This window comes from Odocoileus virginianus, unplaced genomic scaffold (assembly GCF_023699985.2).
Source record: "Odocoileus virginianus isolate 20LAN1187 ecotype Illinois unplaced genomic scaffold, Ovbor_1.2 Unplaced_Scaffold_3, whole genome shotgun sequence".
In the NCBI taxonomy this organism is placed as follows: Eukaryota; Metazoa; Chordata; class Mammalia; order Artiodactyla; family Cervidae; genus Odocoileus; species Odocoileus virginianus.
In genome coordinates, this window is record NW_027224265.1 from 4389063 (window position 1) to 4413199 (window position 24137).

The window sequence follows — 24137 nt, forward strand, 5'->3', positions numbered from 1 at the left end:
TCCCCTGGAGAAGGGAGTGGCTACCCATTCCAGTATTCTCACCTGGAGAATTCCATGGACAGAGGAGCCTGGTGGGCTACAGTCCATGGGGTCACAAAGAGTTGGACATGACTGAGCAACTAACACACACACACACACACACACACACACACACACACACACACACACCAGAATACTACTCAGCCATAAAAAAGTACGAAAAGAATGAAATTTTGCCATTTGTGACAACATGGATGGAACTTGAGGGTATCATGCTAAGTAAAATAAGTCAGAGAAAGAAAAATACCATGATTTCACTTACACGTGGAATCTAAAAACAAAAACACACAATATGAAATTCACAGGTACAAAGAATATAATGGAGGTTGCCGGGAGGGTTGGGAGGGTAAGCAAAGTTGGTTAAGGGGGTCAAGAGGTATAAACTTCCTATCAATAATGTTTTATAATATATTGATGTATGATAAATGATGTAGACGGACTTATTATGGATGTCATTTTGCAGTGTGTATAAATATGGAAGCATTATGATGTACACCTGAAACTAATATAACGGTATATGTCAATAAGTGAAGGATTTTTGGAAAGGGGAACATGACACTAAAGTTCATTTATAATGTGTAAAACTTTGATTAAAATGTAAAAAGTTCGTTAATTAATTAAACTTTGTTAGTTAAATCACCATGATGTATTAAAATATCTTAGTTTCATCAATTATGCATCAACAAAGCAAAAAATTTAAATAAATAACTTAAAACAAGAGAAATGTGAGAAAACCTAGAAAAAACTCTGGAAAATATTGAGCTGGGGACCAATACTACCCTAACTTTCACTGCATACCATTCTCTAGTATTTGAATTTTTTGGACTGGTACATTTTTTAAATTGATAAACTTTACTTTTTAGAGCAGTTTTTGGTTCATGGCAAAACTGAACAGAAAGTATGGAATGTTACCATATAGTCCAATCCCCACATATGTACAACTTTCCCACTATCAGTATCCAGCATCACAGTGGTATATTAGTTACAACTGATAAAACTAACCTGGCACGTTATCAATACCCAAAGCCTACAGTTTACATCAGGGTTTACTCTTGCATTTTATGGGTTTTGACAAATACATAACAACATGTATCTACCGTTGAGTATCACACAGGACAGTTCCACTGCCTGAAAATCCTGTGCTCTGCGTCTTCAGTACTTTCTCTCCACTAACTTCTGAAAACCAAGGTCTTTTCACTGTCCCCATAGTTTTTACTTTTCCAGAATGTCATATTGTTGGAATCACATAGTATAGTCTTCTCAGACTGCGTATTTCTGCTGCTGCTGCTAAGTCACTTCAGTCGTGTCCGACTCTGTGCGACCCCATGGACTGCAGCCTACCAGGCTCCTCTGTCCATGGGATTTTCCAGGCAAGAGTACTAGAGTGGGTTGCCATTGCCTTCTCCAAGACGGCATATTACTAAGTGAAAAAGCCATTTAAGTTTCCTCCAAGTATTTCCATGGCTTGATAGATCATTTCTTTTTAGTGCTGAATAATATTTCAGTGTCTGGAGGTAACAGTTTACTTATCCATTTACTTACTGGAGGACATCTTAGTGGCCTTCCAAGTTTTGGCAATTATGCATGAAGCTGATATATAAACATCTATATTCAGTTTTTTTGTGTGTGGATTTGTTTCAATTCATTTGGGTAAATACCAGGGAGCAAAACTGTTGGTTTGTACTATAAGAATACATAAGTTTTGTAAAAAACTGCCAAATTGTTTTCCAAATTTGCTGTACCATTTTGCTTTTCCACTAGTAATTAATGAGAATTCCATTATTCCACATCCTCACCAGCATTTGCTGTTGCTCTGAATTTTGTCTATTCTAAAATCCAGATGTAATAATACTTCACTGTTGTTTTAATTAGCAATTCCCTAATGGCATATAGTGCCTGATGAACTATGGACAGAGGTTCGTGACATTGCACAGGAGACAGGGATCAAGACCATCCCCATGGAAAAGAAATGCCAAAAGGTAAAATGGTTGCCTGAGGACGCTTTACAAATAGCTGTGAAAAGAAGAGAAGTGAAAAGCAAAGGAGAAAAGGAAAGACATACCCATTTGAATGCAGAGTTCCAAAGAACAGCAAGGAGAGATAAGAAAGTCTTCCTCAGTGATCAATGCAAAAAAAAAAAAAAAAAAATAGAGGAAAACAATAGAATGGGAAAGACTAGAGATCTCTTCAAGAAAATTCAAGATACCAAGGGAACATTTCATGCAAAGATGGGTTCAATAAAGGACACTAATGGTATTGACCTAACAAAAGCAGAAGATATTAAGAAGAGGTGGCAAGAATACACAGAAGAACTGTAAAAAAAAGATCTTCATGACCCAGATAATCACGATGGTGTGATCACTCACCTAGAGCCACACATCCTGGAATGTGAAGTTAAGTGGGCCTTAGAAAGCATCACTATGAACAAAGCTAGTGGAGGTGATGGAATTCCAGTTGAGCTATTTCAAATCCTAAAAGATGATGCTGTGAAAGTGCTGCACTCAATATGCCAGCAAATTTGGAAAACTCAGCAGTGGCCACAGGACTGGAAAAGGTCAGTTTTCATTCCAATACCAAAGAAAGGCAATGCCAAAGAATGCTCAAACTACTGCACAATTGCATTCATCTCACACACTAGTAAAGTAATGCTCAAAATTCTCCAAGCCAGGCTTCAGCAATACGTGAACTGTGAACTTCCAGATGTTCAAGCTGGTTTTAGAAAAGGCAGAGGAACCAAAGATCAAATTGCCAATATCTGCTGGATCATCGAAAAAGCAAGAGAGTTCCAGAAAAACATCTATTTCTGCTTTATTGACTATACCAAAGCCTTTGACTGTGGATCACAACAAACTGTGGAAAATTCTGAAAGAGATGGGAATAACAGACCACCTGACCTGCCTCTTGAGAAACCTATATGCAGGTCAGGAAGCAAGTTAGAACTGGACATGGAACAACAGACTGGTTCCAAATAGGAAAAGGAGTACGTCAAGGCTGCATATTGTCACCCTGCTTATTTAACTTATATGCAGAGTACATCATGAGAAACGCTGGGCTGGAAGAAGCACAAGCTGGAATCAAGATTGCCAGGAGAAATATCAATAACCTCAGATATGCAGATGACACCACCCTTATGGCAGAGAGTGAAGAGGAACTAAAAAGCCTCTTGATGAAAGTGAAAGAGGAGAGTGAAAAAGTTGGCTTAAAGCTCAACATTCAAAAAACTAAGATCTTGGCATCTGGTCCCATCACTTCATGGGAAACAGATGGGGAAACAGTTCCAGAGTTTATTTTTTGGGGCTGCAAAATCACTGCAGATGGTGACTGCAGTCATGAAATTAAAAGACACTTACTCCTTGGAAGGAAAATTATGACCAACCTAGACAGCATATTAAAAAGCAGAGACATTACTTTGCCAACAAAGGCCCGTCTAGTCAAAGCTATGGTTTTTCCAGCAGTCATGTATGGATGTGAGAGTTGGACTGTGAAGAAAGCTGAGCACTGAAGAATTGATGCTTTTAAAAATAAACAAATGGGACCTAATGAAACTTAAAAGCTTTTGCACAACAAAGGAAACTATAAGCAAGGTGAAAAGACAGCCCTCAGATTGGGAGAAAATAATAGCAAACGAAGCAACAAAGGATTAATCTCAAAAATATACAAGCAACTCCTCCAGCTCAACTCCAGAAAAATAAATGACCCGATCAAAAAATGGGCCAAAGAACTAAACAGACATTTCTCCAAGGAAGACATACAGATGACTAACAAAACACATGAAAATATGCTCAACATCACTCATTATCAGAGAAATGCAAATCAAAAACCACAATGAGGTACCATTACACGCCAGTCAGGATGGCTGCTATCCAAAAGTCTACAAGCAATAAATGCTGGAGAGGGTGTGGAGAAAAGGGAACCCTCTTACACTGTTGGTGGGAATGCAAACTAGTACAGCCGCTATGGAAAACAGTGTGGAGATTTCTTAAAAAACTGGAAACAGAACTGCCATATGACCCAGCAATCCCACTGCTGGGCATACACACCGAGGAAACCAGATCTGAAAGAGACATGTGTGCCCCAATGTTCATCACAGCACTGTTTATAATAGCCAGGACATGGAAGCAACCTAGATGTCCATCAGCAGACGAATGGATAAGGAAGCTGTGGTACATATACACCATGGAATATTACTCAGCCATTAAAAAGAATTTATTTGAATCAGTTCTAATGAGATGGATGAAAACTGGAGCCCATTATACAGAGTGAAGTAAGCCAGAAAGATAAAGACCATTACAGTATACTAACACATATATATGGAATTTAGAAAGATGGTAACGATAACCCTATATGCAAAACAGAAAAAAAGACACAGATGTATAGAACAGACTTGTGGACTCTGTGGGAGAAGGCGAGGGTGGGATGTTTCAAAAGAACAGCATCGAAACATGTATATTATATAGGGTGAAACAGATCACCAGCCCAGGTTGGATGCATGAGACAAGTGCTCGGACCTGGTGCACTGGGAAGACCCAGAGGGATCGGGTGGAGAGGGAGGTGGGAGGGGGGATCGGGATGGGGAATGCATGTAAATCCATGTCTAATTCATGTCAATGTATGACAAAAACCGCTACAATATTGTAAAGTAATTAGCCTCCAACTAATAAAAATAAAAGGAAAAAAAAAATTGATGCTTTTGAACTATGGTGTTGGAGAAGACTCTTGAGAGTCCCTTGGACTGTAAGGAGATCCAACCAGTCAGTCCTAAAGGAAATCAGTCCTGAATATTCATTGGAAGGACTGATGTTGAAGCTGAAACTCCAATACTTTGGCCACCTGATGCAAAGAGCTGACTCATTGGAAAAGACCCTGATGCTGGGAGGGATTGGGGGCAGGAGGAGAAGGAGATGACAGAGGATGAGATGGCTGGATGGCATCACCAACTCGATGGACATGGGTTTGAATAAACTCCGGGAGTTGGTGATGGACAGGGAGGCCTGGCGTGCTGCGATTCATGGGGTCACAAAGAGTCGGACACGGCTGAGCGACTGAACTGAATTGAACTGAATGGTGTCTGATGTTGAACACTGGCCATCTGTATGCCTTCTTTATAATGTGTCCGTTTATGTCTTTTGCCCAGTTTTTAATCAGGTTGCTTGTTTTCTTATTGTTGATTTTAGGAGTTATTTGCATATTTTCAGTAACAGTCCTTTATCAGATGTGTCTTTCATAAATATTTTCTTCCAGTCTGTGGCTTATCTTCTCATTCTCTTGTTTTTCAGAGAAGTTTTTAGTGGTAGTGAAGTTTAGTTTAGCAATTATTTCTTCCATGGATTATGTTCTTGATGTTATATCTAAAACATCATCACCAAACCCAAAGTCATCTAGGTTTTCTCCTGTCTTCTAGGAATTTCACAGTTTTGCATCCTAGGTTCAGGTCTATGGTGCAGGTTTTGAGCTGATTTTTATGAAAGCTGTAAGGTCTGTGCCTAGATTCACATCTTTGCCTGTGACTGTCCTGCTGTTCCAGCACCATTGTTGAAAGGACTCTCTGCTCCCTTCTACTACTTTAGCTGCATTGTCAAAGATCAGTTGACTAGAGTAATTTGGGTCTATCTCTGGGCTTTCTATGGTGTTCCACTGATCTATCTGTCTATGCTTTCACCAATTTCTTACTGTTTTGATTACTGCGGTTTGTAGTAAATTTTGAAGTCAAAAGTGGCAGTCCTCTGACTCTGCTCTTCTCCAATATTCAGCTGGTTATTGCATCTTCTTAAAGAGAAAGGGAACCACCTTTCTCAGACCACCTTATCTGTCTCCTAAGAAACCTGTATGTGGATCAAGAAGCAACGGTTAGAACTGGATATGGAACAATGGACTGGTTCAAAATTGGGAAAGGACCACATCAAGGCTGTATATTGTCATGCTACTTATTTAACCTATACAAAGATTACATCGTGTGAAATGCTGGGCTGAATCAATCACAACTGTAATCAAGATTACTGGGAGACAAGGTTTACTACAGCACTATTTACAATAGCTAGAAAGAGGAAGCAACCTAGATGTCTATCAACAGATGAATGGATAAAGAAGTTGTGGTACATACACAATGGAATATTACTCAGCCATAAAAAGGAACACATCTGAGTCAGTTCTAATGAGGTGGATGAACCTAGAGCCTATTTTACAGAGTGAAGTAAGTCAGAAAGAGAAAGATAAATACTGTATACTAATGCATATATATGGAATCTAGAAAGATGGTACCAATGAATTTATTTGCAAGGCAGCAATGGAGAAACAGACATAGAGAACAGACTTATGGACACAGGGAGAGGGAAGAGAGGATTAGACATATGGCAAGAGTAACATGGACACTTACATTACCATATGTAAAATGGACAGCCAATGGGAACTTGTGTTATGTCTCAGGGAACTCAAACAGGGGCTTTGTATCAACTTACAGGGGTGGAATGGGAAGGGACATGGGAGGGAGGTTCATGAGGGAAGAGACATATGTATACCTATGGCTGATTCATGCTGGTGTTTGACAGAAAAAAACAAAATTTCTGTAAAGCAATTATCCTTTAAAATAAATAAATAAAAAAATTACCTGTTCAACCTCAAATATGCAGATGATACCACTCTAATGACAGAAAGTGAAGAACTAAAGAGCCTCTTGATGAGGCTGAAAGAGAACAGAGTGAAAAAGCTGGCTTAAAACTCAACTTTCAAAAAACTAAGATCATGGCATCTGGTCCCATCACTTCATGGCAAACAGAAGGGGAAAAAGTGGAAACAGTGACAGATTTTATTTTCTTGGGCTCCAAAATCATGCAACCATGAAATTAAGGTGCTTGCTCCCTGGAAGGAAAGCTATGACAAACCTAGACAACATATTAAAAAGCATAGACATCACTTTGCTGAAAAAGGTCCACATAAGCAAAGCTATGGTTTTTCCAGTAGTCATGTACAGATGTGAGAGTTGGACCATAAAGAAGGCTGAGTGCTGAAGAACTGATGCTTTCAAATTGTGGTGCTGGAGAAGACTCTTGAGAGTCCCTTGGACTGCAAGGAGATCAAACCAGTCAATCCTAAAGGAAATCAACCCTGAATATTCATTGGAAGGACTGATGCTGAAGCTGAAGCTCCAATACTTTGGCCACCTGATGCAAAGAGCCAACTCACTGGAAAAGACTCTGATGCTGAGAAAGATTGAGGGCAGAAGGCAGCAGAGGGTGAGATGGTTGGAGAGCATTATCAACTCAATGGACATGAGTTTGAGCAAATTCCAGGAGATAATGAAGGACAGGGAAGCCTGACGTGCTGCAGTCCATGGGGTCTCAAACAGTCAGACATGACTAAGTGACTGAACAACAACAAATTGCCTCTCCATATAAACTTGAATCAGTTTATTGATATCTACAAAATAACTTGCTGGGATTCTGATTGGGATTGCATTTAATCTATAGATAAGGTTCATAAGAACTGACATCTTAACAATATTGTTTTCCTTTCCATGAACATGGATTCAGTTCAGTTTAGTCACTTAGTCATTGTCTGACTCTCTGCAACCCCATGGACTGCAGCACGCTAGGCTTCCCTGTCCATCACCAACTCCCAGAGCTTGCTCAAACTCATGTCCATCAAGTTGGTGATGCCATCCAACCATCTCATCCTCTGCTGTCCCCTTCTCCTCCTGCTTTCAATCTTTCCCAGCATCAGAGTCTTTTCCAGTGAGTCAGTTCTTCTCATCAGGTGGCCAAAGTATTGGAGTTTCAGCTTTAGCATCAGTCCTTCCAAGTGAATATTCAGGACTGATTTCTTTAGGATTGACTGGTTTGATCTCCTTGTAGTCCAAGGGACTTTCAAGAGTCTTCTCCAACACCACAGTTCAAAAGCATCAATTCTTCAGTGCTCAGCTTTCTTTGTAATCCAACACTCACATCCATATATGACTACTGGAAAAACCATAGCTTTGACTAGATAGACCTTTGTTGGCAAAGTAATGTCTCTGCTTTTTAATATGCTGTCTAGGTTGGTCATAGCTTTTCTTCCAAGAAACAAGTGTCTTTTAATTTCATGGCTGCAGTCACCATCTACAGTGATTTTGGAGCCCAAGAAAATAAAGTCTGTCACTGTTTCCATTGTTTCCCCATCTATTTGCCATGAAGTAATGGGACTGGATGCCATGATCTTAGTTTTTTGAATGCTGAGTTTTAAACATCACTCTCCTCTTTCACCTTCATCAAGAGGCTCTTCAGTTCCTCTTTGCTTTCTGCCATAAGGGTGGTATCATCTGCATATCTGAGGTTATTGATATTTCTCCCAGCAATCTTGATTCCAGCTTGTGTTTCATCCAGCCTGGCATTTCACATGATGTACTCTGCATATAAGTTAAATAAGCAGGGTGACAACATACAGCCTTGACGTACTCCTTTCCCAATTTGGAACCAGTCCATTGTTCCATGTCCGGTTCTAACTGTTGCTTCTTGACCTGCATACAGATTTCTCAGGAGGCAGGTCAGGTGGTCTGGTATTCCTATCTCTTGAAGAATTTTCCACAGTTTGTTGTGATCCACACAGTCAAAGGCTTTGGTGTAGTCAATAAAGCAGATGTTTTTCTAGAACATGGAATATATCTCCATTTATTTCTTCTTTGATATATTTTATCAGTTTTATAGTTCTCCTCACATAGATTTATCTCATAGATGTTTTATGAGATTTATATTTAAGTATTTAATTTTCAGTTTTGATGTAAATGGTAGTATGCTTTAAATTTCAAATTCCCCTTGTTCATTGCTGGTATACGGGAAAGCGATGACTTTTGTAAAGTGACCTTGCATCCTACAACGTTGCTATTATTACTTATTAGTTTTTTTTTTTTTGGTTGCTAATTCTTTTGGGTTTTTTCTACATAGGCAATTATGACATCTGTGAGTAAAAATTTTCTTTCTTCTTTCCTAATCTGTATACTTTTTCTTGCCTAATAACATCAGCTAGGACTTCCAGTACAATGCTGAAAAGCATTGGTGTCAGAGGATGTCCTTGACTTGTTCCTGGTCTTTTTGTTGTTTTTCACAGTTTTGGAGGCTCAGAAGTTCAAAATTAGGGTGTCTGTAGGACCATGTTCTCTTAAATGCTCTAGGAAGAAACTGTTCTGTGCCCTTCTCTTACCTTCTAGTGTTCATTGATTTGTAGTTGAATAACTCCCAAAGTCTCACAGTGTTCTTCCTCTGTCTTCACATCTTATAAAGATACTACTTATATCAGACTAAGGGCCCACCCTACTTTCTGTAATCTCATCTTCACTGATTACATCTGCAATGACTTGATTTTCAAATAAGGTCACATTCTGCAGTGGCAGCGGGAGCTTCAACACATCTTTTTGGAGGACCCAATCCAACCTATAGAAAGTCTTTATTATGTAAGTAAAACTGGGCTACGTCGCTTCAGTTGTGTTTGACTCTACCGATTACAGCCTGCCAGGCTCCTCTGTCCATGGGATTCTCCAGACAATATGGGAGTGGGTTGCCATTTCCTTCTCCAGGGATCTTCCCAACCCAGGGATTGAACCCACGTCTCTTTTGTCTCTTTACCACTAGCGCCACCTGAGAAGTCCAAGTAAAACTGACAAGTTAGTAAAAACAACAACAACAAAAAAAATCCACAGGAAGTCCAACAGGACAAGAACAGGCAATTAACTCACATAAACTATACACACACACTCACACACATATAGCACACTACATTCAAGAACTCATGAATCTTTCCTCTAACCCTGTTCTTCCCCAAGACGTCCCCATGTCAATGACTGACACCAACTTGCATCCAGTTGCTAGGGACAAACCAAGGCATCATGCAGGATTCCCCCCTTTCCCTCATTAACTACAACCAAGGATTGGGACTGTAACTAAAAGTGGGGTCTGGCTGCTTGTCATTCAAAAAGTCAATAAAGAAGCAAGGTTGTTGGAAAGGAAAGTTTGCTTTATTTTGGATGCCAGCAGCTAGGGTATGGGGGGGTATAGAGGGTGGACACCTGTCCAAAGGCCAACTCCACCCCCTGAAAATCAGTGGACAAGAGCTTTTATAGGCTGAGGGAGGGGGCTACATGCAGAAACAGTACAGTCAGCTCTGACAGTCATCTTGAAATTGGTCATCAGTGGTCTGATCAGCGTCATCTTGATTGTTTTAAGTACAGTTAGTCTTCAGTTCCAGGGTTGGTTTGTTCCCATTTCCTTGAGGCCAGTTCTTGGAATTGTGGCAGCTTATGTCATGGCTACAGTCTGGTCATCATGTAGTTAACTTCTACCTGGTGGGGGTTTCAGTATCAGAAGACAGCTCACAGGATTTGGCTCAGAATATTATCTATAATGCCTGAGAAGGAAGGAAAGGTCCTTGAATTTGTTTACGGACTAAATTATCATTGGTCTCCTTTGACTGCTTTCCTTTGTTTCTGCATTTTCTCACTTCTCTGATTAAACTTATTCTTTGGCTAAAGTTTTTCCACAGACAAAAGGCAGGCAGAGGACGTACAAGGCAATGACCACGGGTCCTGCTGTTTTATGACCAGCTGATTTTACTTCATTGGCACCTTCCATATCCCTCCAGTCATCCAGTCGCACTACCTACAAAGCTATGATGATCTCTGGTCTGGACTGCTGCTGCAACCTCCAAGACAAATCTCTTTGATTTCACTTTTGTCCCCTTACAGTAAGGTGAAACTGGTTTGTATGGGACAGTTTCAGTTTTTGCCTGTTGTTTGACACTCTGTCCAGTTAGCAACCTCTTTCATTTGCAAAAGGATCCCCATCTGGATGATAAATTATATGGTCAACTTACCTTACAGTCTTTTCTCCTCACAGTAACTAAAGTCACTTTTTAAAAATGTAAATTAGATCATGTTATTCCCCTGCTTAAGAGCCTTCAAAGATTTCTTATTATATAAGAATAAAATCCAAATTCCTTATCGTGGGCTACAGGCCTTATATAGTCTATATAAGTCTATATACTTCTCATTGCTTCCAACTCTGTCACTTACATTCTAGCCCCACTGGCCTTTTGATTCCTTCAATTAGTCATGCTCCTCTTACTTCCAATCTTTGCTTTTGCCACACCCTTTGCTGTTACTTTATTCCCCAAGATCTTCTCATAACAAATCTGTCATTTTGGTCTCAGATCAAATATTAACTCTTCAGAGAGGCCTTCTTTGAAGACACAATCTAACGTTCCCAAACCCACCCAAATTGTTCTCTATTATACTGTTCACTTATTTTTTAGTTTATTGCTATTTCCCCACTAGAACATAGGTTCATTGTCACCTTGTTCACCTTTGGTACCCATGGGCAGAGCATGTGCTCAACAAGTATTTAATGAGAGAACGAATCACTACCTACAACCAAAGGAAAAAATTAAAACCATGACAGCTCACAGAATCTAGCTATCAAACCAGCAAATACTGAAAAACCGAAAATGCCTTACTTTTCTTTCTAACGCTCTGTGTTAGACACCTATGCGATTGTTTACTCTTTGTCTCCCTCTGACTAAAATGAAATCTCCACAAAAACAAGGACTTGATTTTGTATTTTTAGCTGTAATCTTAGCAAGTGTATGCCAACAACAGTGTCTGGCATATAATAAGTGTTCCATAATTATTTACGTATTCAGTAAATTGATGATATCTAGGGATGAGTAGGTAGTAGAGAAAGGGGTATGGTGAGAATATAATTGGTGTACAATTTCTGTAGGAAATTTGACAATATATATCGAAAGTCCCCAAAGAGGGCATACCTTTAGACTCAGCAATCTCACTTCTAAGAGGAACTTATCCTAAACAAACAAATGAACAAAGGTACAAAGATTACTTATTAGGAAATTTCTGACTTGTCTTATAATAGAGAAAGTTTAGAAATGGCAGCATAACACCCATTTATAGGAAAAGGTACATGTAATTATAAATCTGTACAATGAAATACATTATAAATATTGGTGAAAATGTATATTTGTTGATGTAGAAAAGTATATTAAGACAAAAAGGCAAACAAAAAAAGAGAAGTACAGCAAGATTTCATATTTGCAAAAACACAGTGGGAGACACGTGGGTATATATGAGCGCACCCTGGCACTCACAAAGAACAGTTTAGGCAGGCATACTTCAAAATGTTAGCATTGGTTATCTTTGCAAGGTGAGATTAAGGGCAATTTAAACTTTCTTTTGTATACATTTCTTAATCTTTGTAATTAGGCCAACCAAAATTAGCTAAACATGTTCTGCTGTTATAAGTGTGTGGGGGGTGGGAGGGGAGAGGGGGAAGCAATAAATATAAAAAACACAGACATATTTCATCAACTTACTGAAGTCTAAAGCCCAGGTTAAGAGCCAGAAGTTCAGAAACATCAACTTCAGCATTGGAGGTGGCTTTCTGATTTCCTGAATTCAAGCAAGTTGTTTCCCCTCAGTCAATATTTGCAAAAAAGAAAAAAAAAAATCACAAAACTTGTTTCTTTTATTTCATTGCTTGCCAAGATTGAGAAAACAGCATAAAGTGTAGCAAAAGCTATCAATTTATGCTGGGCACTGTCCTTGTATCTTTTCATTAAAAACCTTCTAAGGGTCCTGCCTGGTAATTAATTAATGTTCTCAAATGCAGAAGCTGAAAGAGACAACAGAACTTGCCAAAGCTCCCAGAGCTGTTGGGCGGATTGGGAAGTAGAGTTGGGATTTAAACAGAAGTTTCTCTGACCTCAGGGCCTTGAGGAAAAGCTGGACAAAGGTGCTTTAGGCTCTATAACCTTGAGAGTCTCTTAATGCCTCTGATATTTTGTGTGGTTATACTACCACCCTTATAAACTTGCAAGAAGGATAAAAGGAGAACCAGCCAGGAGTTCTGAGAAAGCTGGAGGAAATATCTGGAGAAGCGAGATTTACATTGGGTGCTACTCTGGAACGTGCCTTTCACGTCTCTTCAGTTAAATGGCTCCAACTCAAAATGTTTGATTGAGTGGTCACAGAGGAGGAGGGGAAGCTTGTGATCACCCCTATGTATGTGCAAGAGGGTTATAGCACATACCACAGACTTGGCTAAGGATGACATCTGGGCACTTGAAGAAGGAAGCTGGCCCAGGATGACGGGAGGTGGACACTCCTTGGGAGAAAAAAGCAAAGCTGGTAGGAAGTACAAAGTTAAAGGGGGACTGAGAGAAGGAGGAGGAGGGAAGAGGAAGAATTAGGAGAGGCAGTTGAGGGTTATTCTGCAGTACTTTTTTCTTCCACCTTTTTTCTTTCTATATTCTTTCCCTTGATTATCTCAAACATAATTAGGCCTTCAGTGCTTCTTTCTATTTAGATAATTACCACATCTCTCCAATCCTGACTGTTCTCCAGAATTCAAGTCCTCTGAGGTCCAAAGTGAATGCAGCATTTCTGCCACTTCAAGCCTGCTTCTTTTACATTCACTCTCACCATCAAACGTCTGTCTGAACTGCTCTCTCCCCCATTCCGTCAACCATTTTTTCATCCAACAAATCTATCTAGTATGTTCCCCACACTGTACTAGGGACATCCAGTCACTTTTACCTTGAAAATCTCTTGTCTGTCCATCTCTTCTAAATTCTTTACTGAAAGTTATAGAGAATTCCTCTTGCTTGAACCGTGGCAGCACAGCAGTATAAGTTAATTGGTTTTGCATGCCATTCATTCTTATAGTGACCTCCTAGATTTAACACTATAACTGAGACAGAAGTGGCTCACAGTGGAGGCTTAGGGACTAAAAACTCTGGGAAGGGGATTGAAGGAGCAGAAGCTGGACTTGTCTAGATGAAATATTTACATAGGAAGAAAGGCGTTTACAAATAACATCAGCTTGACAATTCTGTTATTTTGGGGGGGTAGCTTTAGGAGGCTGAGAAGATTGTTGAAAGTCTGATGTTGAGAGTCTCCTGATACCGAGAAAGCCCCGCCCACCTCCCATCCCTTGCGTATTCTATAGCTACTTGTAGATTTTATCACCTTCTAAGACAGAAGCCAGGAATGTAGAATTCCTCATCGCATCCCCAGCTCTTAGTATACCTGGCCCATAGTAGGGGCTCAATAAATATCTGTGGAGGATTCTAGAAAGGCAGGGACCACAGATGTTTTATTCACCACTTTAGGCAGAAGGACAAAGACTAACCAGCCCGAGGGTTAAAGAAACCGTGGATGTTTCCCTCCCTATTCCTTTAGAGCTTGGTAAATGTTTGCGAAGCGCCATAAACCGCCCTCCCGCACAACTCCAAAACCCGGCCCCTCGCTCGACTGCCAGGCCCTGTAGCTTGGCCACTGTCTGGCCCAGGCCCCAGCTTCCCTCCCTCCCCGCCCGGGCTCCTGTTACCTCCCTGCACACATCTGTACACACCACAGGCCAAACAATTACGCGCTCCCGCACGCCCGCCTCGAGGTCCGGGTCTCCCCAGAGGACCCCGTGTGTCCCCGCCCCCCGCCCAAGGCTCTGGGCAGCCCGCGGCCTGGCCTGAGGAGCGCCGCCGGCTGTGGGCTCCAGCGGCCCCCGCACCTGGCGCGCCAGGACCTCGTCCATGTGCTCAGCGGCCACTCTCCAGCCTCAGCCGCTCTCGGGCTTGAGCGCGGAGCCCGGGAGGCCCCGCGTTTCGACCCGGGGCCCGCCGCGCTCCTCGGGGCGGGACACACCGGGAAGGCGGGAAGCGGCTGCAGCCGTGAGGCGCCCGGAGGCGGGCGGCGAAGCCGCGGAAAGCAGCGGGCTGGGCCGAGGGCTGTGCGAGCGGCGGCGGGCTCCGACCGCAGGGGGCTCGGCGAGCGGCGGCTCGCTCACTCACCACAGTCCGGCGAGGCAGCGCACCGGGGGTCCGGGACAGGGCCCGGCGGAGCCTCCGCGCCCGGCCAGAGCGGGTCCCCCCGGAGCTCTCCGAGTCGCTGTCGTCCGAGATCACGATGAAGTCCTCCATGGCTGCGGGACCGGCCGAGACAGCGCGCGGGCGACCAGCGACCCAGGCGGCAGCGACTTCGGTTCCTGCTGCTGTGGTGGGGGCGGACGGCGACCGGAGCGATCCGCCCGCCGGCCCCGCCCCTTCCCGCCCCGCAGGCCCCGCCCCCTGCCCTCCGGGGCCCGCCCCCTGGCGGCGGGCGGCAGGCGGCAGGGTCAGGGCCGCCGTCATGGTACTTGGCAGTGGCCCTGGTCCTCCCTTCGCGAGGAGAAAAGGGAGAGGGGAAAGATCAGGTCGCAGCCGGCTTGGGCTGGTGTTGGGGCCGGTCGTGCGGGACGCTGAGGCTGTGAGGGCTTTCCCCGCTGCTTCCCACTGACTCCAGTGTGAAATGAGGTGTGAACAGGCCTTTCTGACCGCCGTAAGGGCTTCAACGGACTCACCCGGAGAGGCCCTTGGAGGATGGGACCCAGGCTTGGACTGGCGGGGTGCGGTTTGGTGGCGGGGGCTGACTGAGGGTGGGTGAGCTGGCCTTTGGTTGAGTAGGCGGAGAAAGGCCCCCTTCTTTGTGCGCACGTGCAGGCCCCTCTGTGGGATCACTTCCCAGAAGTGGACTTACTGAGTCGAAGGCGCTGTTGCTGTTGTTTCGATAAGTGAGGCAGAATACTAAATTGTACCAATTTGCGAGTTTCACCAACAATCTGTGTCACTCAGGAATTTAAACTGAGATTTAGAGATTTGTTCAGTTGATAGCAAGATCAGAGATTGGGAAAAAATGCCCACAGAGAAGCAGTGAAGGAGCAGACATTGTGAATAGTTAGATGTGATGAAGAGCAAAAAAGATAACCCAGTGGAAGGAGAAGTGGTCAGTAGTTGGTATAGGATAGGAATTGTGTTACAATAAATCTGTGGTGTTGACCCAATCTTGCTGCTCAGGCCCTAGCAATTTGGCAACATGTTATTAACAGATCCAAAGGAAAATGAGTTTATCAGAAAGGGGATTGGTTCCTAAAGGAATAGCTATCAGGTGCTATCTAAGCACCGTCTAGAGCAGCGATTCTCAAAACTTAGTGAGGATTAGAATCACCCAAGAGGCTTGTTCGGAGAAGGCAATGGCAACCCACTCCAGTACTCTTGCCTGGAGAATCCCAGGGACAGCGGAGCCTGGTGGGCTGCCGTCTATGGGGTTGCAACTGAGTCAGACACGACTGAAGTGACTTAGCAGCAGCAGCAGCAAGAGGCTTATTGAAACAGACTCCTGGACCTCACCCCAGATTTTCTGATTTAGTGGGTATGAGATGGGGCCGCCTCAATTCATTTTTAACAAGATCCTAGGTGATGTCAAGCCAATGCTGCTGTTGTGGGGACCACTGCATCAAAAACCCACAGGCCAGGCCAACAATGGTCAATGGCCAACAGATTTCAGATGTTCTGGTGATATGTTTGAAATCATCCTTGTGAAGGGATTCATTAAATTTTTTATCTTCACCAAATGCCATTAAACATTTAATTTAACTTCTTTTCTGGGTTTCTGTGACTTGCATCTCTGTTACCACTTCTTTTGATTCTCCTTAGCTAACTTTCCTAGTAAGTCCTCTAACACTCCTTAAATCATAGTGTTCCTCATGACCTTTGCATACTTTCCCTAAACAATCTCAACCATTTCCATGCTTTAATGATAATTTTCATGGTGGTTACTCCCATATGTTTAGCTTCAGCCCAGCCCTGTCTTCAAAGTTCCTGATGTATCCAAATGTATCCAAAAGTATCCAAATGTCTGTTGAAGCTCACAGGCGTTTCAAGTTGAGTATGTCCAAAAGTGAACTTAAAAATACCTATCCCCCTACCCTGTTCTCCAAAAATAAAGCCTGTTTCTTCTCTGTGTTCCCTCCTTCAGGGACTGGTATGGGTAGCCAGCCAGTAATTGCTCAAGTCAGAAATCTGAGCTTTATGCTGTCAACAAATCCTGTCTCTTTTATCCCCTAAATAATTCTTGCACTCACTTGCATCTTTAGGTTTCTCCCCTTAGCTCTTGGTCCTGCTAAGTAGGGATGAAGAGAAGGGAGAAAGAGTGTTCTCTGCAAGACTGTCTATAAAGAGTTGTCTGCTCTTTTTCTTCTGGTTTTTGCTACTTTAGTAATGGTTCTCCCAATGTGTCAGGAGTCCAGATGCCAGCTCTCTTACTTGGACTGGGAACATCCTTGCTTTCTAGGGCCTCCCCTGTGCACTCTCTAAGGTAGGAGAGGTCAGTCTCAACTCTTTCTCCAGGACATTCCCATCCCTGCCAGGGGTAGTCTAACATACAGCCTTTTGTTGTTGGGAGATCCTTGTCTAGAGGAGCTTCTTGGGGAGTGATAGCAAGGGACTGAAGTCTTGGCCATCTTCTATGCTCTCCAGTTGACTCATGCATGGAGAATTTACATGTGTAACTCAAGGAGGAAAGGAATGCAGGAAACTCCCATCTTGGTGCCCTTCTGTTAGCATCAACTAGCTCTCTCCCCCCTTCCTCCACCACAAAGATTATCAGGGGCTTGTCGAGGCAATAGTTCAGTGACTTTGAGACAAGGTCTCATCTTGGGGAGTAGAGAGAGTAGTTTATTGCACTTTAAACTTGTGGGAAGGGATTGGAGAACAAGATGAATGGCTTGCATCTTCTTTAGCTAGGGAAAATCAAATGGATGATTGCTATCTATAATAAGTGATTTTCATTCATGGATATAAGAACTAATTGGAAAAAATTCAAATATTTACCTCTGTTGTAGAAAATATGATAAAGTGATTAATATTAGTAGCTGACTCTTAAGCATATAAATAGTGATAAGACTTTAGGGGTACAATAGTGTTCTGATTGTATGTATCTTTCTCATCATCCATCCTACCTGAAACTCAAGAAATACAGAATCCCTGGTTATATAATGTGAGTACACTTGCAAAGTTCCTTGTCCTTAGCTGGCAACCTAGATGGATGAATACTGGCCCCGAAGTTGCCTTTCTTAAAACCGTAAGTAGCATCACTTATGTTTTCTTGGCCATCCTGGATCGTTCTAGAAGTATGCTGTTTACTCAAGACTTCCAAATTTATGATGACGTCTTTTTCAGAAATTACTATGTATCTGTATTTTTCTTTTTCTTCTGGGTGGATTTTTTTTCCAGATTTAATGAGATATAATTGACATATAGCATTGTGTAAGTTTTAAATGTGTGATGTTTTTGTGTATGTATATGTTGAGAAGTGTTTGCCACAATAAGGTTAGTTAACGCGTCTTTTCCCAGGTAGCACTAGTGATGAACCCACTTGCCAGTGCAGGAGACGTAAGATATTTGGGTTCAACCTCTGGGTCAGGAAGATTCCCTGGAGGAGGGCATGGCAAATCCACTCCATGCCCCATTCCATGTATTCTTGCCTGAAGAAACCCATGGAGAGAGGAGGCTGGCAGTCTATGGTCCATTGAGTCACAGAGAGTCAGAGACAAGTGACTTTTTTTTTTTTAAACACACAGCACAGCACATCTTTTACATCACATAATAACCATTTTGTTTTTGTGTTATGGTGAAAACAGTAAAGAAACTTTTGAGTATATGATACAGTATTGTTATCTGTAGTCATCATGCTATGCATTAGATCCCTGGAAATTATTCATCTTATAATTGAAAGGTTGTAATTTTAACCAACATCTTCCCCAGCCCCCAGACACCAACAGCCCCCATTCTACTCTCATTTTCAAGTTTTGTGTTTTTAGATTCCACATGTAAGTGAGATCATAGAGTATTTATCTTTCTCTGCTTTATTTCACTTAGCATAGTGCCCTCAAGGTCTATCCATATGGTGCCAAATGGTAGGATTTTCTTCTTTTTTATGGTTGAATAATATGTGTGTGTCTGTTTTTCAAGATGACACTTCTTCATGACTTATTCCCCTCAATCATACATAAATTGGGAGAATAATGCAGCCATTTATTCCTCAAGTGTACACCCTCATGAATGAGTTCCCAGTAGATGCCAGGCACCTTGTTAGGGGTTGGGAATGCAACAGTGAGCAAGAGAGCCCTGGCCTCAATCTCCACAGTGTTTTGTTGTTGTTCAGTCACTCAATTGAGTCCAGATCTTTGAACCCCATGGACAGCAGCACACCAGGCTTCCCTGTCCTTCACCATCTCTCAGAGCTTGCTCAAACTCATGTCCATTGCACTGGTGATACCATCCAACTATCTCATCCTCTGTCGTCCCCCTTCTCCTCCTGCCTTCAATCTTTCCCAGCATCAAGGTCTTTTCTAATGAGTCAGCTCTTCATATCAGGTAGCCAAAGTATTGGAGCTTCAGCTTCAGCATCAGTCCTTCCAATGAATATTCAGGACTGAGTTTCCTTTAGGATTGACTGGTTTGATCTCCTTGCAGTCCAAAGGACTCTTAAGAGTCTTCTCCAACACCACAGTTCAAAAGCATCAGTTCTTTGGTGCTTCAGCCTTCTTTATGGTCCAACTCTCACACCCATACATGACTACTGGAAAAACTATAGCTTTGACCAAACAATTCTCTGTTGGAAAAGTAATGTCTCTGCTTTTTATACGTTGTCTAGGTTTGTCATAGCTTTTATTCCAAGGAGCAAGCATTGCCACAGAGTTTAGCAATGAAGAAAGTATCTCTTGTCTATGATGAAGAAAAGAAATACTGATCCCTTACTTTCTTTTTCTGAAATGATTTTTAATTAAAAATTTATAGTACATGAAAAAATAATATCTCAAAATGCAAATCAAAACCACAGTGAGATACCATTTCACACCCATTACAGCTTATTATTTTAAAAAAGAAGTGGGGGGTGGGAAACAAGTTTTGGTGAGGATGTGGAGAAATTGGAACTCTCAGTCCTGGGAATGTAAAATGGTGCAGCTGCTGTGGAGAACAGTTTGGTAGTTCGTCAAAAAGTTAGAATTACCACATGAACCAGCAATTCTACTCCTAGATATTTTCCCCAAAGCATTGAAAGCAGCGACCCAAACAGATACTTATCCACCAATCTTCACAGTATTATTCGTAGTAGCCAAAGGTAAAAATCAAGTGTTCATCAACAGATAAATGGATAAACGAAATGTGGTATATCCACATAATGGAATTTTACTCAGCCTTAAAAAGGGTGGAAAATATGACACATGCTATACCATGGATGAAAGTTGAGAAACCTATGCTAAATATAATAAGCCTGTCAAAAGGGACAAATATTTAATGATTCTACTAATACGAGTTACCTATAATAGGTAAATTCATAGAGACAGAAAAATATTGGTTATCAGAGGTAGGGGGAAGGGAAATGGGGAGTTATTTAGTGGGTGCAGAGTTTTTACTTGGGATGATGAAAAAGTTCTAGAAATGGAGAGTGGTGAAGGTTGTGTTATACTGTGACTTTACTTACTACTGAAGTGTGCATTTAAAAATGGCTATAATATGAATTTTATGTGTATTTTAACCACAACATATGAATACTTCCATTTTACTAGAAAATCGAAACATTATAGACACAGTTGGAGCCCTCCTTGACCACTTCCTTCATCCTGATTCTAGTCACCCCTGTTCAGTGCTTCTGTGCTTACTTCTCTAGAGTTTGTTTTTTTAAAAAATATTTATCTGTATTCATATGTACTTATCAAAATGTATTTTCAGCTTTATCCAAAAAACATATCTGCTTTAGTATGGAGATGTGAATCCATGGTTTGCAGTGAGAATGTTCTAAGCAGCAAGGCTACCTGGCTTATTAATGGAGACTTTAAAGATGGATATATATCTTTACAAGTTTTGGGTTTTTTTTTTCAGTTTTCTTTTTTTTGTTGTGGCAGGGTTAGTGCCTGCAGACCCACTTTTGTTTATGCTAAAGCTGGCCAGCTCAGGTTTCACTCCTGCCTCAGGGAACACTCTGTTCTCCTTGCTGGATTCCAGGTATAGACTCCCAGTTTCGGGTCACTGCTCTCTTTTGCACAGGGCTGCTTTAGTAGGCAGTCTCTCAGTGTGCATAACTTTATTTAAATCATTTTCTTTTCCTTTTCCCGTTTCTATTACAGCTTCTAGTTTGCAGAAATATCAAGTATATGTCAGAATTTATATTAAAAAATTGTTTTCTTCTGTGTTCAAAGATCATGTATCCTCATTCTGAGAAAATTAAGACAATTCAGAATGGTTGCAAAACAGAATGTATATGCACTTTGATAATCTTTCCAGACATTTCTTAATGTAATTACCCACAGGTGCCAACACATAATTTTACATAAGTAGGATCATACTATGCACATTATATTGCAATTTGCTTTTTTAAATTATAAAAAGAAATCTGTATAGTCTTATGTGTCAGTGAATATATATATACAAACCCATTTTTTACTTACAACAATACTTTTAAAAATAGAATGGGATTTGCTCTTATTCTATAGAAAAGCACAAAGAAGCAAACATTCTCCCAACCTTGAATGCCTACAGGGAATAGTTTGTTAAGTTAAAAGAAACACATCTATGAGATTAGAAAATTCATGCTACAAAAAGTTCCCCCTTTTGAGGGGTGACTTCCCTTGTGGTTCAGCTGGTAAAGAGTCTGCCTGCAACATGCAGGAGACCTGGTTTGATCCCTGGGTTGGGAAGATCTCCTGGAGAAGGGAAAGGCTACCCACTCTAGTATTCTGGCCTGGAGAATTCCATGGACCATATAGTCCATGGGGTCGCAAAGAGTTGGACACTACTGAGCGACTTTCACTTTCACTTTCAAAAAGTTATACAATAAAAAGTGAATGTTGAAAGCCACCCTCCCTTTCTAAGTTCATTTACCCAAGGCTAAAATGCCTTCCTTAGTTTCTTGTGAATCCTTCAAAACATACAGAATTGCTTACATATTCTTATTTCTGTCACTTTTTTTTCTGTTTTTAACACAAAAGATAATAGTATACAGTTGCTTACTTTACTTTTATCATTTAATATATTATGGGGTTAGTTCCCTATCAGGAAGGTATAAAATACAATATAGTGTAATAGGGTGTGCATGCATGCTACATCACTTCAGTTGTATCCAACTCTTTGCAACCCTATGAACTGTAGCCTGCCAGGCTCCTCTGTCCATGGAATTCTCCAGGCAAGAATACTGGAGTGGGTTGCCATGCCTTCCTCCAGATCTTCCTGACCCAGGGGTCAAACCTGCATCTCTTACATCTGCTATATTTGCAGGTGGGTATATATTTGCACTGGTGCCACCTGGGAAGCCCATAATACAATATAATATATAATAAATATATCTCTGGGCTGCTAAAAAGGTAATTTGTTGTAATGTGCCACAATTTATTTAATCAGTTTCCTATCATGGTAATTTTGATTGTTGCTAGAGTTTTCCTTGTTTGTTTATTGTGGGTTTTTATTTTACTGTTACAACTAACATTACAAGAATACCTATGTACTTATGTCACCGAGTCCAAGCTTGTTTTGCTGGCCACACAACAGGCCGATGAACTGGAGATGAGGTGTTGTGGCAAAGAATGTGACTTTTTTGCATTTGCAATGAAAAGCAAGTCAAAGAAACGATTACAACATGGAGTCAGAGTTGCTTCTCTTCAACATTTATCTTTAGAAGTCTTGCCAGTATATCCACAGAGAGAATCCTAAGCATTGAGGGCTGGGTTAAAGGATATATGTGTCTTAGGTTTTGAATGAAATTACCAAATTATTTTCCAGAAAGCTTGTACATTATTTTCCAGAAAGCCAACAAAAGTGCCTAAGGGCTTGTTTTCTAAAATTCCACAAGCATTGGTTATCAAAAGTTTTAGTTATTGCCAATCAAATACATTAAAATTAGTATCTTGTTCTGATTTGCATTTACTATATTATGAATGAAGTTGAGATACTTTAAGAATGTTCATGGCCATTTGTAGTTTTTTCCTTGAAATGTTTATTCACTGTGTTTTTCTCCTGGGCTGTTCATCTTTTCCAATAGTTACCAGTAGAAGATGGCAGAGGAGTAGGACAGGGAGACCACTTTCTGCCCCACAAATTCATCGAAAGAACATTTGAATGTTGAGCAGATTCCACAAAACAACTTCTGAATGCTGGCAGATGACATCAGGCACTCAGAAAGTCAGCCCATTGTCTTCAAAAGGAGGTAGGACAAAATATAAAAGATAAAAAGAGAGACAAAAGAGTTAGGGACAGAGACCTGTCCTGGGGAGGGAGTCTTAAAAGAGGAGAAGTTTCCAAATACCAGGAAACCCTCTCACCGGCGGTCTGTGGGGAGTTTTGGAATCTCAGAGGGTGACATAACTGGGAGGAAAAATAAATAAATAAATACAACCCACAGATTATGTGCCTAATGGCAACTCCCAGCAGAGAAGTAGCCTAGACGCTTGCGTCCACCACCAGCAAGCGGGGGCTGAACAGGGAGGCGTGGGCTGCATTGCTTAGGGTAAGGACTGGGCCTGAATGCCCTGAGGGCAATCTGAGGGAGCTAATGTGAGATAGCAACCCAAACTGTGGGATAGCCAGAGAGAGAGAGGAAAAAAAAAAAGAGGAAAGAGAGAGAGAGAGAACTTTCCAGCAAAAAGCTCTAACCTAAGGCACTGCCGGCCCGCTCACAGAACAAAGGACTGAGCGAATACCAGAGGAGAGCTAGCTGGCTGCAGACCCGCCCATCCATCGCCAGAGGCAGGGAGGCAGGCGGGCGGCAGCCAGAGCTGGAAAGGGGCAATCTCAGCCCCAGAGAGGCATCCTCTACCAAACTGCGAGCAGGCTCCCAGTTGCTAACCAAGTCTTCCTGGGATCCTGGACGGTTGACATCCACCGGGAGGGTCGCAGCCAGAGATCAGCTCCCCAGAGGAGACACACAGCACACCTGAGACAGCGCTCCCGCTGTGCACCCAGGAAACTGAGCGGCTGGGACCGGGGAGGTGATAAGACGCACCGCCCACCTGGGGAGAGTGCGCTCACCTGGTTGCCTGAGCTGCTCAGACCTGGGAAGGGCACAAAATGCAGGCCCAACTGAGTCTGTGCCTTTGTGGAGTACCCGAGAACCTGAACCTGAGTGGCTTAGACCTGGGAAGTGCATGCAACCCAGGGCCCGCCTCAGACAGTTCCTGGCAGAGCAACCTGGAGCCTGAGCAGTGTAGACCGGGAAAGCACACACGCTGTGAGCAGGGGCAAACCCAGTGTGGCTGAGA

General features: G+C 42.0%; 1 protein-coding gene and 1 long non-coding RNA gene across 2 annotated transcripts in view; both read right to left on the minus strand.

Annotated features, from left to right (window-relative positions):
• SIMC1 (SUMO interacting motifs containing 1) overlaps positions 1–15092 on the minus strand; it is a 69882-nt gene extending 54790 nt beyond the window's left edge. The window contains exon 1 of the mRNA XM_070462318.1: positions 14860–15092. Coding sequence (XP_070318419.1) covers positions 14860–14988 — 129 coding nt within the window. The 5' untranslated portion in view covers positions 14989–15092. The remainder of the gene's footprint in view (positions 1–14859) is intronic.
• LOC110147099 (uncharacterized) lies at positions 10278–14402 on the minus strand. Its single transcript, XR_011485937.1, has 3 exons — positions 12385–14402; positions 11821–11859; positions 10278–10407 (listed from the first exon to the last, which is right to left on the minus strand). It is a non-coding gene; the product is annotated as an uncharacterized lncRNA (long non-coding RNA).
• Positions 15093–24137: the final 9045 nt, after the last annotated feature.